General features: G+C 65.2%; 1 protein-coding gene across 1 annotated transcript; it reads left to right on the top strand.

The window, feature by feature from the left end:
• Positions 1-7,612: 7,612 nt before the first annotated feature.
• Positions 7,613-12,686, top strand: LOC125358373 (basic salivary proline-rich protein 2-like). The gene is made up of 3 exons (XM_048355459.1): positions 7,613-7,645; positions 9,429-9,903; positions 12,070-12,686. The coding sequence occupies exons 1-3, from the start codon at positions 7,613-7,615 to the stop codon at positions 12,684-12,686; spliced, it is 1,125 nt and encodes a 374-aa protein (XP_048211416.1).
• Positions 12,687-13,475: the final 789 nt, after the last annotated feature.

The following is a 13,475-nucleotide window of genomic DNA, read 5'->3' as shown; positions in this document are numbered from 1 at the left end:
CCACATATACCTGCCACGCGCACGCATAGCGCACCCATGTACACATGCACTACCCCCCAAATCCCAGGCCGGGCAGGGGGCCCTGCCTCCGTGGAAGTCCCATTAGCCTAGCTGGACGTATTTCAGGCTGGAATTAGTCAAGTGGGCTTGTGGGGTCCATGGAAGCGACGGCCAGAACTCCCGCCCTGTACCAGCCAAGGCGCAATGTGACGTGTGAAAGTTCTGCCTTGCTCAGTTTCTGGAACCTGCAATATTTTCAAGTAAATGAGAACACATTTGCGGTGGATGGGCCTATTACAGCTGTCATGAGCGAGATCTCTGGAAATAAACAAGAGCAGGAAGGCCAAGGCCAGAGCTGAAGCTCAGCCCTAACCAGCGCTGTGGCTCAATTAGCTCTGCAGCTTAAGCGCCAAGTGTCTCGGATTTTGTGTTGATTCTAATAAGATCACCGCCGGAGTGGCGCAAATCCAAGCGGCTCTCTTGCCAGTCACTAATTTTATTTTCTGCAGCTTCTATGTATCAGATTGCCTGTCTTCTCTGCTAGGGAGCCCAGGTCCTCGGGAGTTAGAAGCCTGCATTTTCTCCATATTGCTTTATGCCTGATTCAAGCCTGGCCCAATAAACCAAGTTTATTTCTATGCGTTCATGTCTCGCTCAAGGAAATAAGAAAGAAGGAAGTTGCAGGGTGGTTTACTTCCATGCTAGCTAGTATTTGCCAGTCACCGCCCTCAGAACCTCAGTGACTTTCTCCCCAAAGGACAAACTCGCTAGAGCAGAGCAGAATTTATTTAAACAGCTTTTTGTGGTGGCGGTTGTACAATCATTTTGTTAGTGTGTAGACTTGGTAGTTAGTGGCTAACACAGGCAAACTGTAAACACAGGTACCAAAGCTAGCCCGTCATTCAATTAAATTGTAAAGAATGATAAGAGAGCAATTCTTCCCAGACCGGCTCGGCCCCCCCCCGCCGCCCCCCAACGTGAGCCCATTTTGAAACAAACACGATTTCAAATCTAGAGTCAGACGAAAGACCCTCGCCTTTGACTTTAACCTTAGGAAAAGAAACCACGTCCTTGTTCCTCCTGGTGAGTTCCGGTTTGTTTAGCATCGCAGTTAACACGCACCCTGCGTCTCCCTTTATCCTCCGGGGGGGGGCCGCCGGGCGGTCTGGGGTTCGGGCTGAGGGCTTGTGATCTCTCGGCAAGCAGCAAGCGTCTTGCCTGACGGGGTGAGTGGCAGGAAAGGCGGGTCCCGGGGTGTGGACGCCGGGGGGGGGGGGGCAGGGAGGGCGAAGGAGGAAGGGTGACCCGGGCCGGGACTGGCAGGGCCGGGGAAAGAGCACCTGATCACCGAGGGAGCGCGTGCGTGTTTCCAGACGGGCCGACCAACCGAGGCGGATCCAAAGAACCGACAAAATGCAAGGCGTCGGGGTGCCGCGTCCCCCTTTGGGGTTCTCTCTGAGGACAGAAGCAGGCCTCGGGAATACAGCGGGAGCTTTTCACAATGTGGACGCCCCCCACCCCCCCGGTGCCGGAGTCCCGCAGCTCCGAGCGCCTGGGCCGGCGGGGTTCGCAGGTCCTGCGTGGAGACGGGCGACCCCCGGGGTGCATTCACCCCCACCTCCTCCCGCCCGGCCGGCCTGCGCCTCCCACAATCCTCCCTGACCCTCCGGGACAGCACCGGCGTGGCCGGGCCTCTGGGGGACCCCTCAGCTGGCCTCGGGCTTCCCCGCCACCGGCCACCCCACATTCCCAGGACGGACTTCTTTTGAACTCGGGGGTCGGACATTTGGCGACGTGACATTTGGCTTCAATCCTGTGAACACTGGGGAGTGCCTGGCACCCCACAGGCAGGCCCGGCCGCGCACAGGTTTTGTCCTGACACTTGGGGCCACTGCGGGCACTCGGTGGGGGGGAGGGGGGCAAGGGGGAGGGATGACCCCCTCTCCCCTCCCCCACCCGTCGGCCACAGCGGTAACACTGCCACCTGCTGGCCAGCGCCCTGCACTGCAAAGGCAATGGGAATCCCGACGGCCCCTGCAGGGGTGAGCTCATCTCACAGCAAGGTCCAGACAGGTAGAAAACCCCGCTTGGCACCCCTGTGCTCCGTAGCGATTGTAGCTCATTGCCTGTTCCCCCACCCCGCCCCCGAGACACCCAGAGACGCAGGCGCACGACACCCGCACGCCCGCACACACGCACGCGCACGCGCGCGCACACAGGGGAGGCCCGGTCACTGACGGAGCCGCTGCCCTCCGTTCCTGCGCCGTGGTCTGTGGCGTGGAGGGCTCGTACCCTCTTCTCTCTCTGCGCACTGTCCGGGGTGGTTGGGATGGCACACACATGCATGCCACACACCCCCCCACACACGCACGCACACGCACACGCCATGCCCAGCTCCTCCAGACTGAGCTTTGCAATTCCCCCCAGGCCCTAACACGATGTTCCGAACACAGAGCACAAAACTGGGAAAAGCCAAATATTATTCTAAACTCTTTTCTCAGGCACTTACACAAAATAACTTTCATTTTTTGAAGTGTATGTAACTTTTCCCTATAAATATAATCACAGTCCAACCAGTTATTCACCTCCTGGTCATGATTTCTGGATTTACTTCAGCACCGCGGTCTCAAATTGAAGTACTAATTGCTTCCTATTTAGAATTAAAGACCATGTATTCTTGCTTGATTTTTCCCTACGTTGGTGAGCATAGTTTTATGGAAAGAAACCAAATGGGACCTAAAATATTAGCATTATCTTTTCTATATAGCTCTCTCCATGTTTTCACAAGATGATTAAAAGCTATTTTTATTTAGACAAATTATGTGTACAAATGAAAACTGGAATTATAGTTATTGTGTGTTGCAATTTACCCATTATAAAAAAAGAAGCTTTTGAAAAATTGATTCTTGTTATTATAAAGGTGATGTACACAGGGGTAAGCCAGGCAAAGAACACATTTCTTTTCAGAACATGTTACCCCTTCCCTTGCTCTCTCCCAAAGAGAAACACATTTTTTATTGAATCTTTTTTCTCTTTATTTCATGTCATTCTTCTAAAAAGTAAGTGTTCTCAGAGCCTAAAGCTGGCCCCCCTCTTGTATTACAGCTGAAAATTACTCTGTGTGTGCGTGTGTGTGTGTGTGTGTGTGTACCAAAGTATTTACATTTTGAAACTTAATTTCTCACCCAATAGAGTTGAAATGATCCGGACATAAAGGCAAACTCATTTTCTGCAGGAGTGAAATGAGAAAATGAAAAGATTTCAGATTCGTTTTATTAGGTAAATTCAGGAGGGACTGGCCATGAGCCCCTGAAATAAACCAGCGGCTCTGTTTACTTTCTCCATCTTTCTGAGCCTCCAAACGAGAATTAAAGTCTCCCTCCGATGTTTGTATAGAAATTCTAGAGTCTCTTTTCCTCACAGGGCAGCGGGAGCCGGGGGCTGGCAGAGCCGGTCGGGAGAGCCGGGAGCCCATGGAAAAGCGACTGGGTCTGCAGCGGGGCGCGGGAGGGCGGGGCGCGGGGGGCCCGGAGAGGCGGGGGCACTCACGGTTCCAAGTCCACTGGTCTCCCGGTGGCGGCCGCGAAGGGAACGCAGCTCCTCTGCGCAGACCGTGCAGGAAGCAGCCAAATCCCGAGTTCAAAACCAACGGGGGAAACCGGACAACACCCGGCCCCCAGCTCGGGTTGGTGTCGGTCTGGTTTTTCCTTTTCTCTTCTTCCACAATGGAGAAGGGGGCGCAGGGCAGGGCCGGGGGGGAGGCCGCACTGGATTCTTCCTGGACCGTTTGCTCCCTCCGCTGCGGGGCAGAAGGCTCCGGCTGCCCCACGGTGGGCGGGGGCCACGGCCACGGCCACGCGCGCTACGAAGCCGCGGCCCTCGACACTTGCGTCAACCCGAAAGGAGATTTCCTCGGAGAAGCCGCGGCGGCAAGCGCCCCCACCCCTCCCGGGGCTCAGCTTGGTGTGCGTCGGCCGGGGGCGCGCGGGGAGACGCGGGCTGCGATCGCCGAGCCTGGAACGGGGGCCCCCAGCGCCGCTCTTACCCCGCCCGGGGCCGCCGCGCCGGCCACAGGAGCCTCGGCGCCCCAGGACGGGAGCCAGGCTGGGCGCGGCGCGGCGGCTCCGGGCTGTGGAAAGCCAGGAAGCCGCGTTCCTCCAGCGTTCGGGAAGGGTATTCTTAGACGAAAACGCCGGCCTTGCAGTGTGAGTGTGTGTGTGTGAGTGTGTGTGTGCGCGCACGTGTGCTTGTATATATTTCTCTCTCTCTCTCTCTCTCTGGGATCAAAAAGTTTTGGGGTTTTTTTCCCCCCACATCAACTACACACTGACGCTGAGAATCCCACGGCTTGTGCGGCGCGACCGCCCTCCGTGCCACGCTGGCGGGGCACACGCACACACACGCACACGCACGCACGCACACGCACACGCACGCACACGCACGCGCACGCACACCCCCCCGCGGCGGCACGAGCGCCTCTTCCAGCGCGGCCGGGGCGGCGGCGCGGAGCCAGGGGAGCCGGGACCGTCGTGACCCCGCGGCCACGCGGCCGCGCTCCGCGCCCGGGGCTCCCGCGCCTGCGCGATGAATGGCTGCTTCATCCAGGAGCGTCACGCGGGGAAACCAAGCCAAACGAGATCCCCTCAACGCGCACTGCGTGTGCGCACGGGGGGGGGGGCTCCCCGTGGAGAGTGGGGAGCGGGCGCGGGGCGAGGGGCTCTGGTCGGGAAGCCCCAGCCTCGGTGCGGCCTGCGGCCGGGGCCTCGATGCCCCCCATGGACGAGCCACGCCCCGCGCGGCCCCCGGACACGCCCAGCGTCCACACCGGGAGCGCGGAGGGTGTCGAGTGTGCGAGGCAAGGCGGGGGGCCCCACGCCGGGGACGGGCGGGCCGGCCGCTGGCCTGGGCGCCGGGGCCTCCGCGCTGGTCACCCGCGCCCTGCGGGGCAGGCCCCATCCCACAGGGCGCCCCCCATCCCGCAGGGCGCCCCCCCATCCCGCAGGGCGCCCCCCCCCCCCGCCCAGCCGGGCGCCCAGGAGGCCCTCGGCCCGCACACCGCCAGGACGGCCTTTGTGCTTCAGGCAGAGCGTTTCCTGGGGTGATTTATGAGGGGTCACACGGGGGGAGGGGCAGTGATTTATGAGGGCTGCCGTGTGCGGGACGCTCCGGGGACCCCACACCCAGCAACCGCTCCCACGGCTGCAGCGCCCCCTCCTCCCCTCCCCCTCCCCCACCCCCGCCCCACGGTGGAAAATGATGACCCAGCTCCTGGTGCTTGTGCTGAGTTTGCAGTGGGGATAAACACAGGGAGTCCTGGCCCGAGGGGGGGGGGGGTCGGCCAGGACCTGCGGGGGGGAGGGGATGCCCAGGTGTGTGCACAAGAGGGTCTGGGGATGTGACTCTCACAGATGCGTGCGCACGTGCGCGCACACACACACACACACACACACACACACATCCCTCTGATCTGAGCTTGGCTTGGAGCGCCAGCTATTCTCTTTTTAAATGGTGACCCCCTACTCCCACAGAGCTTCCCCCACACACACACTGGAATGTTCTGGAATGCTGGCATCAACACATCTCTCCCTGGCTCTCTGGCTGGCGGTGCTGTGGCACCGGGGCTGCCGGCCACCCGTGGGCAGAGCGGCTGCCCAGCACGGAGCCCCGGATGAGTCCCGGGAGCCAGTGGGGCGGGGCCCCTCAGGGCCGCGGCTTCCGGAGCCTCGGCCGGGCCTCGGAGGCCCCTCATTAGGCACTTGATGAATTGGACGGGGGCCGCTGGGCCTCTTGGGGCAGCCAAATGCTCGAAAATACAGGTTTTATTAACCTAATAAAACAGACGGGGGGGGCGGAGAGAGTCAGGGACGTTTCAGCAGGAAGAATGAGCACAGGGAGTGAGCAGACTCTGAGTAACTCCGAGTGTCATCAGGGGAGCCAGGCCGCACCCCAAAGCCCGAAAGCCCGGGCCCTAGGCGTCTGCTGCGGACTCCAGGACAGGGGCTCCAGGACAGGGGCTCCAGGATGGGGGCTCCAGGACGGGGGCTCCAGGACGGGACTCCAGGACGGGACTCCAGTATAGGACTCCAGGATGGGGGCTCCAGGACAGGCCTCCAGGACGGGGACTCCAGGATGGGGCTCCAGGACGGGGACTCCAGGACGGGGGCTCCAGGACGGGGGCTCCAGGATGGGGGCTCCAGGATGGGGGCTCCAGGACGGGGGCTCCAGGACGGAGGTTCCAGGACGGGGCCTCCAGGACGGGACTCCAGGACGGGGACTCCAGGATGGGGGCTCCAGGACAGGGACTCCAGGACGGGGACTCCAGGACGGGGGCTCCAGGATGGGGGCTCCAGGATGGGGGCTCCAGGACGGGGGCTCCAGGACGGGACTCCAGGACGGGACTCCAGTATAGGACTCCAGGATGGGGGCTCCAGGACAGGCCTCCAGGACGGGACTCCAGGATGGGGGCTCCAGGACGGGGGCTCCAGGACGGGGACTCCGGGATGGGGACTCCAGGACGGGACTCCAGTATAGGACTCCAGGATGGGGGCTCCAGGACAGGCCTCCAGGACGTGGACTCCAGGACGGGGCTCCAGGACGGGGACTCCAGGACGGGGCTCCAGGATGGGGGCTCCAGGACGGGGGCTCCAGGATGGGGGCTCCAGGATGGGGGCTCCAGGACAGGGGCTCCAGGATGGAGGTTCCAGGACGGGGCCTCCAGGACGGGACTCCAGGATGGGGACTCCAGGATGGGGGCTCCAGGACAGGGGCTCCAGGATGGGGGCTCCAGGACTGGACTCCAGTATAGGATTCCAGGATGGGGGCTCCAGGACGGGACTCCAGGATGGGGGCTCCAGGACAGGACTCCAGTATAGGACTCCAGGACGGGGGCTCCAGGATGGGGACTCCAAGATAGGGGTTCCAGGACGGGACTCCAGGACCGGGGCTCCAGGACGGGACTCCAGGATGGGGGCTCCAGGATGGGGGCTCCAGGACGGGACTCCAGGACGGGACTCCAGGACGGGGGCTCCAGGACGGGCCTCCAGGATGGGGGCTCCAGGACGGGGACTCCGGGACAGGCCTCCAAGATGGGGGCTCCAGGACAGGCCTCCAGGACGGGACTCCAGGACGGGGACTCCAGGATGGGGGCTCCAGGACAGGCCTCCAGGACGGGACTCCAGGATGGGGGCTCCAGGACGGGGGCTCCAGGACGGGGGCTCCGGGACGGGGACTCCGGGACGGGGGCTCCAGGACGGGGACTCCGGGACGGGGGCTCCAGGACAGGGGCTCCGGGACAGGGACTCCAGGACGGGGACTCCAGGATGGGGGCTCTGGGACGGGGGCTCCAGGACGGCTACGGACTGGGCCCTGGCCACGTCTCACCGTGCTTCAAGCCTGAGCCAGGACGGCAGGCAGGCAGGCAGGACACGGCGGCGGCACCTTGGGGCCCGGCCGTCCCTGTGGACGGGGCAGGATGGACGCATCGCCCCCCAGCCATCTCCAGCAGGAGTGAGCAACCCGGGGCCGCCCCAGCAGGCACCCCAGGCGCTGCGGAGCTGCTCTCCCCGTCAGTGGGCTCCATCCACGGGAGCCACCTCAGCACCTGCCTGGAGACATGCGGCCTCAAAGGCCCCCACCGCCGTACTCGGCAAGAAATGAGCTTGTGCCGGGAGAGAGACAGAGGCTCAGAGACAGAGACAGAGACACAGAGACAGAGACAGACAGAGAGAAACACAAAGACAGAGACACACACAGAGGGAGACACAGAGACGCAGAGAGACAGAGACACACACAGAGACAGAGACACACAGAGACACAGAGGGACAGAGACAGGTGGAGGGAGGAGAGGGACAGACAGAGACAGAGAGAGACAGAGAGAGAGACAGATATAGAAAGAAAGGGAGACAGCGAGACAGACACAGAAACACAGACAGACAGACAGAAACACAGACAGACAGAAACAGAGCCACAGAGCTAGACGGAGGGAGGGAAGGGAGAGAGAGGCGGGGAGAGGGAGGGAGGAAGCTGCTGGATCCCGGGCCGGCGGCCTCCTGGGAAGTGGGCACCGCCCTGGGTGTGGGCAGAGCTGGCCCGCGACAGGGCGGCGGCCGCGTCTCCCCGCCCACCCGCCGTTTCCACGCGAACCAACCACAGCGCTCCCCCCCCCCCACGTACACAAAGCCCACAGCGCCCACGCCGCGGCGGGCCAGGCCGGGGAGCAGGCGCCCGACGCGCCCACAGCGCCCACGCCGCGGCGGGCCAGGCCGGGGAGCAGGCGCCCGACGCACCCGGCGGCGGCTCGAAGGGCCGTGAACCAAAACAAACACCGGCCGCCACCCGTCCCTCCACCGACGGGAAGAGCGTCTCCACCCGCCGCCCGCCCCGCCGCTCGCACGGAACCCCGGCAGGCGCCCTCCCTCCTCCCTCACAGGGCTGTGCGGGGCGGACGCCCGGCCACGCCCACGCGGGCCCCGTGAGAGCCAGGGGCCGGAGCCCCCACCACAGCCCAAGACGCACAGACAGACAACGGACCCGCAGGGGTCCACGGGGGGGGGGGGGGCCCGGGTGCGGAAGGAGGACCGCGCGTGCCCACACCAGCACCCGCTGCCGCGGAGCAAGCGTGGGGCACGGGCCGGGCGGCCCCCCGGGGGGCGACTCCCCCGGCTCCCCGACTGTCCACGAGGCCCGGGCCCTCAGAGGGCTTCAGCGGCCCACGCCAGCGCCCCGACTCCCGGCGCAGTCTCCCCATCGCATCTGCGGCGAGGGCCGGAGGGGGTGTCCGTGGGCGTCTGGGCCCCCCCCCCCCGTGTGTGCGGATCGGGTTCCGCTGGCATCCTGGGGGGGGGGCGCACACCCGCAGGTGGCGATTTTCTTGATTTCACTCCCCCTGGACAGCCGGCCCTTCCTGTCCTCGGCGCCCCGGCTCGTGGAGGCCGCCGGGCCGCCTCGGCCTCGGTGACCGGAGGCTGGCAGAGCCCGCTGAGGTAGAAGACCACGGGCCGCGGCGCCCACGGAGCCACGCGCAGACTCCACCGCACGCACCCCGCCTCCAACGCTTGAGCCGGTTTTCAGGCCGGTCTCACCCTTGTGCCGGGACCCAGCTCTTTCCTCCAGTTGGCCTGAAGTCTGACCCTCCCCCACCTCCCCCACCCGAGGGGCCGGGGGGTCAAGCTGGGCCACCACACACAAGGAATGTTCCGGAAAGTCCCGTCCACTGTCCGGTGGCGTCTGTCTGTGCGCACCTCTTGCTCTCCCTTCCCCTCCCTCCCGGGTTCCAGTCACCTGTACTCCGCGTGCGTGGCCAGGGCCTCGCCGCGTGGGGTTTCCGTTCTGTGTGATCGGTGTCACCTCATCTCGTCCGGAGCAGGCGCCCTGGCCGCGGGACGCCGCGTGGAGTCTCGGGGTGAGCCTCCTCCCCGCTCCCACGCCAGGGCGACCCCTCCGGCGGCGCGGCAAGCGGGGCGCCCCGGGGACCGGCTGCCCGGCACGGCGCCAGATCTCCCCCAGCTCACGTTTTGCTAGAACATTCCAAAAGGCGTGTCGGAGTACTGTTGTCACCGTCGGTGCCGCGCACTGTGGTGCCCCCGTCGGATTCCTTTACCGTCGCGGGCCCCGTGGCCTCGGCCGGGCGCCGTGAGTTCACCTCGCTCCTGCAGTCCGAGGCCGGTTTCCGGGCCCCCGAGGGGCCCCCGAGTCCTTCCCGGAAGCTGCTTCCCGCCAGCTGCGGGGGCCGCTGCCCAGGCCCAGGGCCCGAGGACGCCCTCCCCGTCCAGGAGCCCGCGGCCGCGGAGGGGCGGAGGCCGGCAGGCCTGACGCTGCGCGTGCGGAGACAGGGGTCACCGCCGGCCGGTTTCCCTCACCCTCCAACCTGCGCAAACTCGGGGGGCTCTGGCGCAGCCACCCGAGGTCACAGCCCCCCCGACCCCACACGCCCGAGGTCACAGCCCCCCGACCCCACACGCCCGAGGTCACAGCCTCCCTTGACCCCACACGCCCGAGGTCACAGCCCCCCTTGACCCACACGCCCAAGGTCACAGCCCCCCCGACCCCACACGCCCAAGGTCACAGCCCCCTGACCCCACACGCCTGAGGTCACAGCCCCCCTTGACCCACACGCCCGAGGTCACAGCCCCCCTGACCCCACACGCCCGAGGTCACAGCCCCCCTTGACCCACACGCCCGAGGTCACAGCCCCCCCGACCCCACACGCCCAAGGTCACAGCCCATGACCCCACACGCCCGAGGTCACAGCCCCCCTGACCCCACACGCCCAAGGTCACAGCCCATGACCCCACACGCCCGAGGTCACAGCCCCCCTGACCCCACACGCCTGAAGTCACAGCCCCCCTGACCCCACACGCCCGAGGTCACAGCCCCCCTGACCCCACACACCCGAGGTCACAGCCCCCCTTGACCCACACGCCCAAGGTCACAGCCCCCCCGACCCCACACGCCCAAGGTCACAGCCCATGACCCCACACGCCCGAGGTCACAGCCCCCCTGACCCCACACGCCCAAGGTCACAGCCCATGACCCCACACGCCCGAGGTCACAGCCCCCCTGACCCCACACGCCCGAGGTCACAGCCCCCCTTGACCCACACACCCAAGGTCACAGCCCATGACCCCACACGCCCGAGGTCACAGCCCATGACCCCACACGCCCGAGGTCACAGCCCCCCTGACCCCACACGCCTGAGGTCACAGCCCCCCCGACCCACACACACAAGGTCACAGCCCCCCTGACCCCACACGCCCGAGGTCACAGCCCCCCTGACCCCACATGCCTGAGGTCACAGCCCCCCCTGACCCCACACGCCTGAGGTCACAGCCCCCCCGACCCACACACACAAGGTCACAGCCCCCCTGACCCCACACGCCCGAGGTCACAGCCCCCCTGACCCCACACGCCTGAGGTCACAGCCCCCTTTGACCCACACACCCAAGGTCACAGCCCCCCTGACCCCACACGCCCAAGGTCACAGCCCCCCCTGACCCCACACGCCCAAGGTCACAGCCCATGACCCCACACGCCTGAGGTCACAGCCCCCCTGACCCCACACGCCCAAGGTCACAGTTCATGACCCCACACGCCTGAGGTCACAGCCCCCCTGACCCCACACGCCCAAGGTCACAGCCCCCCCTGACCCCACACGCCCAAGGTCACAGCCCATGACCCCACACGCCCAAGGTCACAGCCCCCCTGACCCCACACGCCCAAGGTCACAGCCCCCCCGACCCCACACGCCTGAGGTCACAGCCCCCCCGACCCCACACGCCCAAGGTCACAGCCCCCCCTGACCCCACACACCCAAGGTCACAGCCCATGACCCCACACGCCCGAGGTCACAGCCCCCCTGACCCCACACGCCCAAGGTCACAGCCCCCCCGACCCCACACGCCTGAGGTCACAGCCCCCCCGACCCCACACACCCAAGGTCACAGCCCCCCTGACCCCACATGCCTGAGGTCACAGCCCCCCCTGACCCCACATGCCCGAGGTTACAGCCCCCCTTGGCCTCAGAGCTCCGGACTCGGCTCTGCTCTCAGGAGCCTCCAGTGGCCGTCACAGACCCCCCCACCCCTTCCCTCAGCACTGAGCCCCGGGCGGCTCCCGCACTCGGGGCCGGGCAGGACGGTGTTGTCCGGGTTGGCCCGTCTCCCAGCCACTGCCACCGCCTCCCGGGCACTGGCTCCGGGGCGGGAACCCAGGGATCGTGTCACCAGGGAAGGGATCACCTTACAACCCCCATTTCCTGAGTGGGGGACTACTGCCCTACTGGGAAGCAGCACACGCCACAGCTCCCTCACGCTGACTGCCCATTGGCCACGGGACGCGCCAATCACAGCGGGCGCCTGGGGGCACTTCCTCCAGCCACGCCTCCCTGGGCTCTGACAGGAGGAGGGACGGGACTGAGGGCAGCCAGCCCACGGCAGCGCAGCCTCGGGGCTGTCGTTGGGGGGGGGGGGGGCGAAAGGACAGCCCACTGGTGACAGGGGGAAGGACAGAAAGTGGAAAGGCAGACCTTTAGAGGTCACAGGTAAACTGAGGTAAAAAGCAACATTCCCCTAGACCGCAGAGGGGTGACGGCAACCCGGGGAGGCAGCGAGCGTGGGGTACAATCGCGGGGAACCCCCACAGACAAGACCCCCGGTGGCAAGCGGGGAGTCGGGGGCCCCCGTATCAACCCCCCACTCGGACGGGGGCGGGAGCCATGGGGCCAGCGCAGGGACAGTGAGGGCCACTGCTTCCCGCCTGCTTTCGCTTTTGCCTTCGAGCCCAGCACAGACAGATCCAGAGATCCTCCGGGCACCGAAGCCCCCCCCCCGGCCCCCCCCCGCCCCCCCGGCCCCCCCCCTCAGACGCCCGTCACCACGGGGATCCACGCGGAGGCGCTGCCCACCGGGGAGAGCCCCGCGCTTTCTCTCCCGCAGAGGATCGCGGTCCTCCATGCGTCCTCGGAGCCTCTGCCACGGCCGCCGCCCAGGAATACCGGGCAAGGCCTCTACCCCAGGCCGGAGGAAGCCTACAACCCACCCCAGGACACCCATGGAGGCAGCCAGCCCTCCGACGGGAAGAACACACCACCTGTGCTTTCTAATGCCATCCAAGGACTTAACTCCTGCAAACGGCACTCGAAAGACGGCGCTGCTTCCAATGCTTTGTGTTTGTCTCTTTGCATACTGTAAATTTAGTTCTTAAATTGCCCTGCAACGTAATAATTACGTGCACGAACTGTGTCCTCATTGTGTTAAGCCTCTGATAAGCAGGGTTTATCTTCATAACTTAACTAACAGCACCTCCAATTTGACCACCAACCCCCCCCCCCCAAGCCACGAGGCCCACAGATCCTTCCTTTTCGCTTTCTTCCTGGCCTCATTCAGCATTGCAATCGCCTCACTAAACACCAGCGATTTGGGTCCCTGATGCAATGTCTTTCTTCCCGGAAGGTGGCGATCGCGTCTGCTTCCTGGGGCATTGGCTCTGCACGCCCGCCCGCCCATACGCCCTGGACCGGCGGGAAAGCACACCCGGGGGCGGGTGCACCTGTCTGCGTGGCTCCGGCGGCTGCGCTGGGTGCCCTTTGCGGGGGGCCTTCGTGGAGGGCTCTCTGTGTTGCCTCTCATCAACCCCTTCCTGTGGCTCCTGGCCAGGCCCTCGCCGCCCCTCGCTCCGGCCCAGGGCAGGGCCGGCAGGAGTGAGGTGCCCTCCTGGTGGTTCTGCGTTCACAAGAGAGAAGGGGGGTGAAAAACCAGGTTAGCGCCCCTTCTTCCGTAAGACGGCCGCTCACTCTGCCACCTCGACGCGCTGGCATTCCCCAGAGAGGGCGGTTCTGCGAGCGCCTCGGGCAGTTCCAGCTGGTTCCAGGCGGCCCACACAGACATAGCCGTCTGGACGCTTACGTCCACAGAGCCCTCCCCACCCCGTAGACGGAGCCGTGGCTGGCATGGTCCACGCGGCCTGAGGACTGGGGCCGG

The sequence above is a fragment of the Perognathus longimembris genome, chromosome 10 (assembly GCF_023159225.1).
Source record: "Perognathus longimembris pacificus isolate PPM17 chromosome 10, ASM2315922v1, whole genome shotgun sequence".
NCBI classification, from domain to species: Eukaryota; Metazoa; Chordata; class Mammalia; order Rodentia; family Heteromyidae; genus Perognathus; species Perognathus longimembris.
The sequence above is the reverse complement of the archived record's forward strand: the minus strand, read 5'-3'. Positions and strand labels throughout refer to the sequence as shown.

Bases quoted from the DNA above. Each gene is read 5' to 3' on its own strand.
- LOC125358373 (XM_048355459.1), top strand. From the start codon at position 7,613: ATGCGGCCTCAAAGGCCCCCACCGCCGTACTCG. The intron at 7,646-9,428 runs GCAAGAAATGAG...CTCCCACGCCAG, and splicing joins GGCCCCCACCGCCGTACTCG to GGCGACCCCTCCGGCGGCGC. The intron at 9,904-12,069 runs GTCACAGCCCCC...ACATTCCCCTAG, and splicing joins CTCTGGCGCAGCCACCCGAG to ACCGCAGAGGGGTGACGGCA.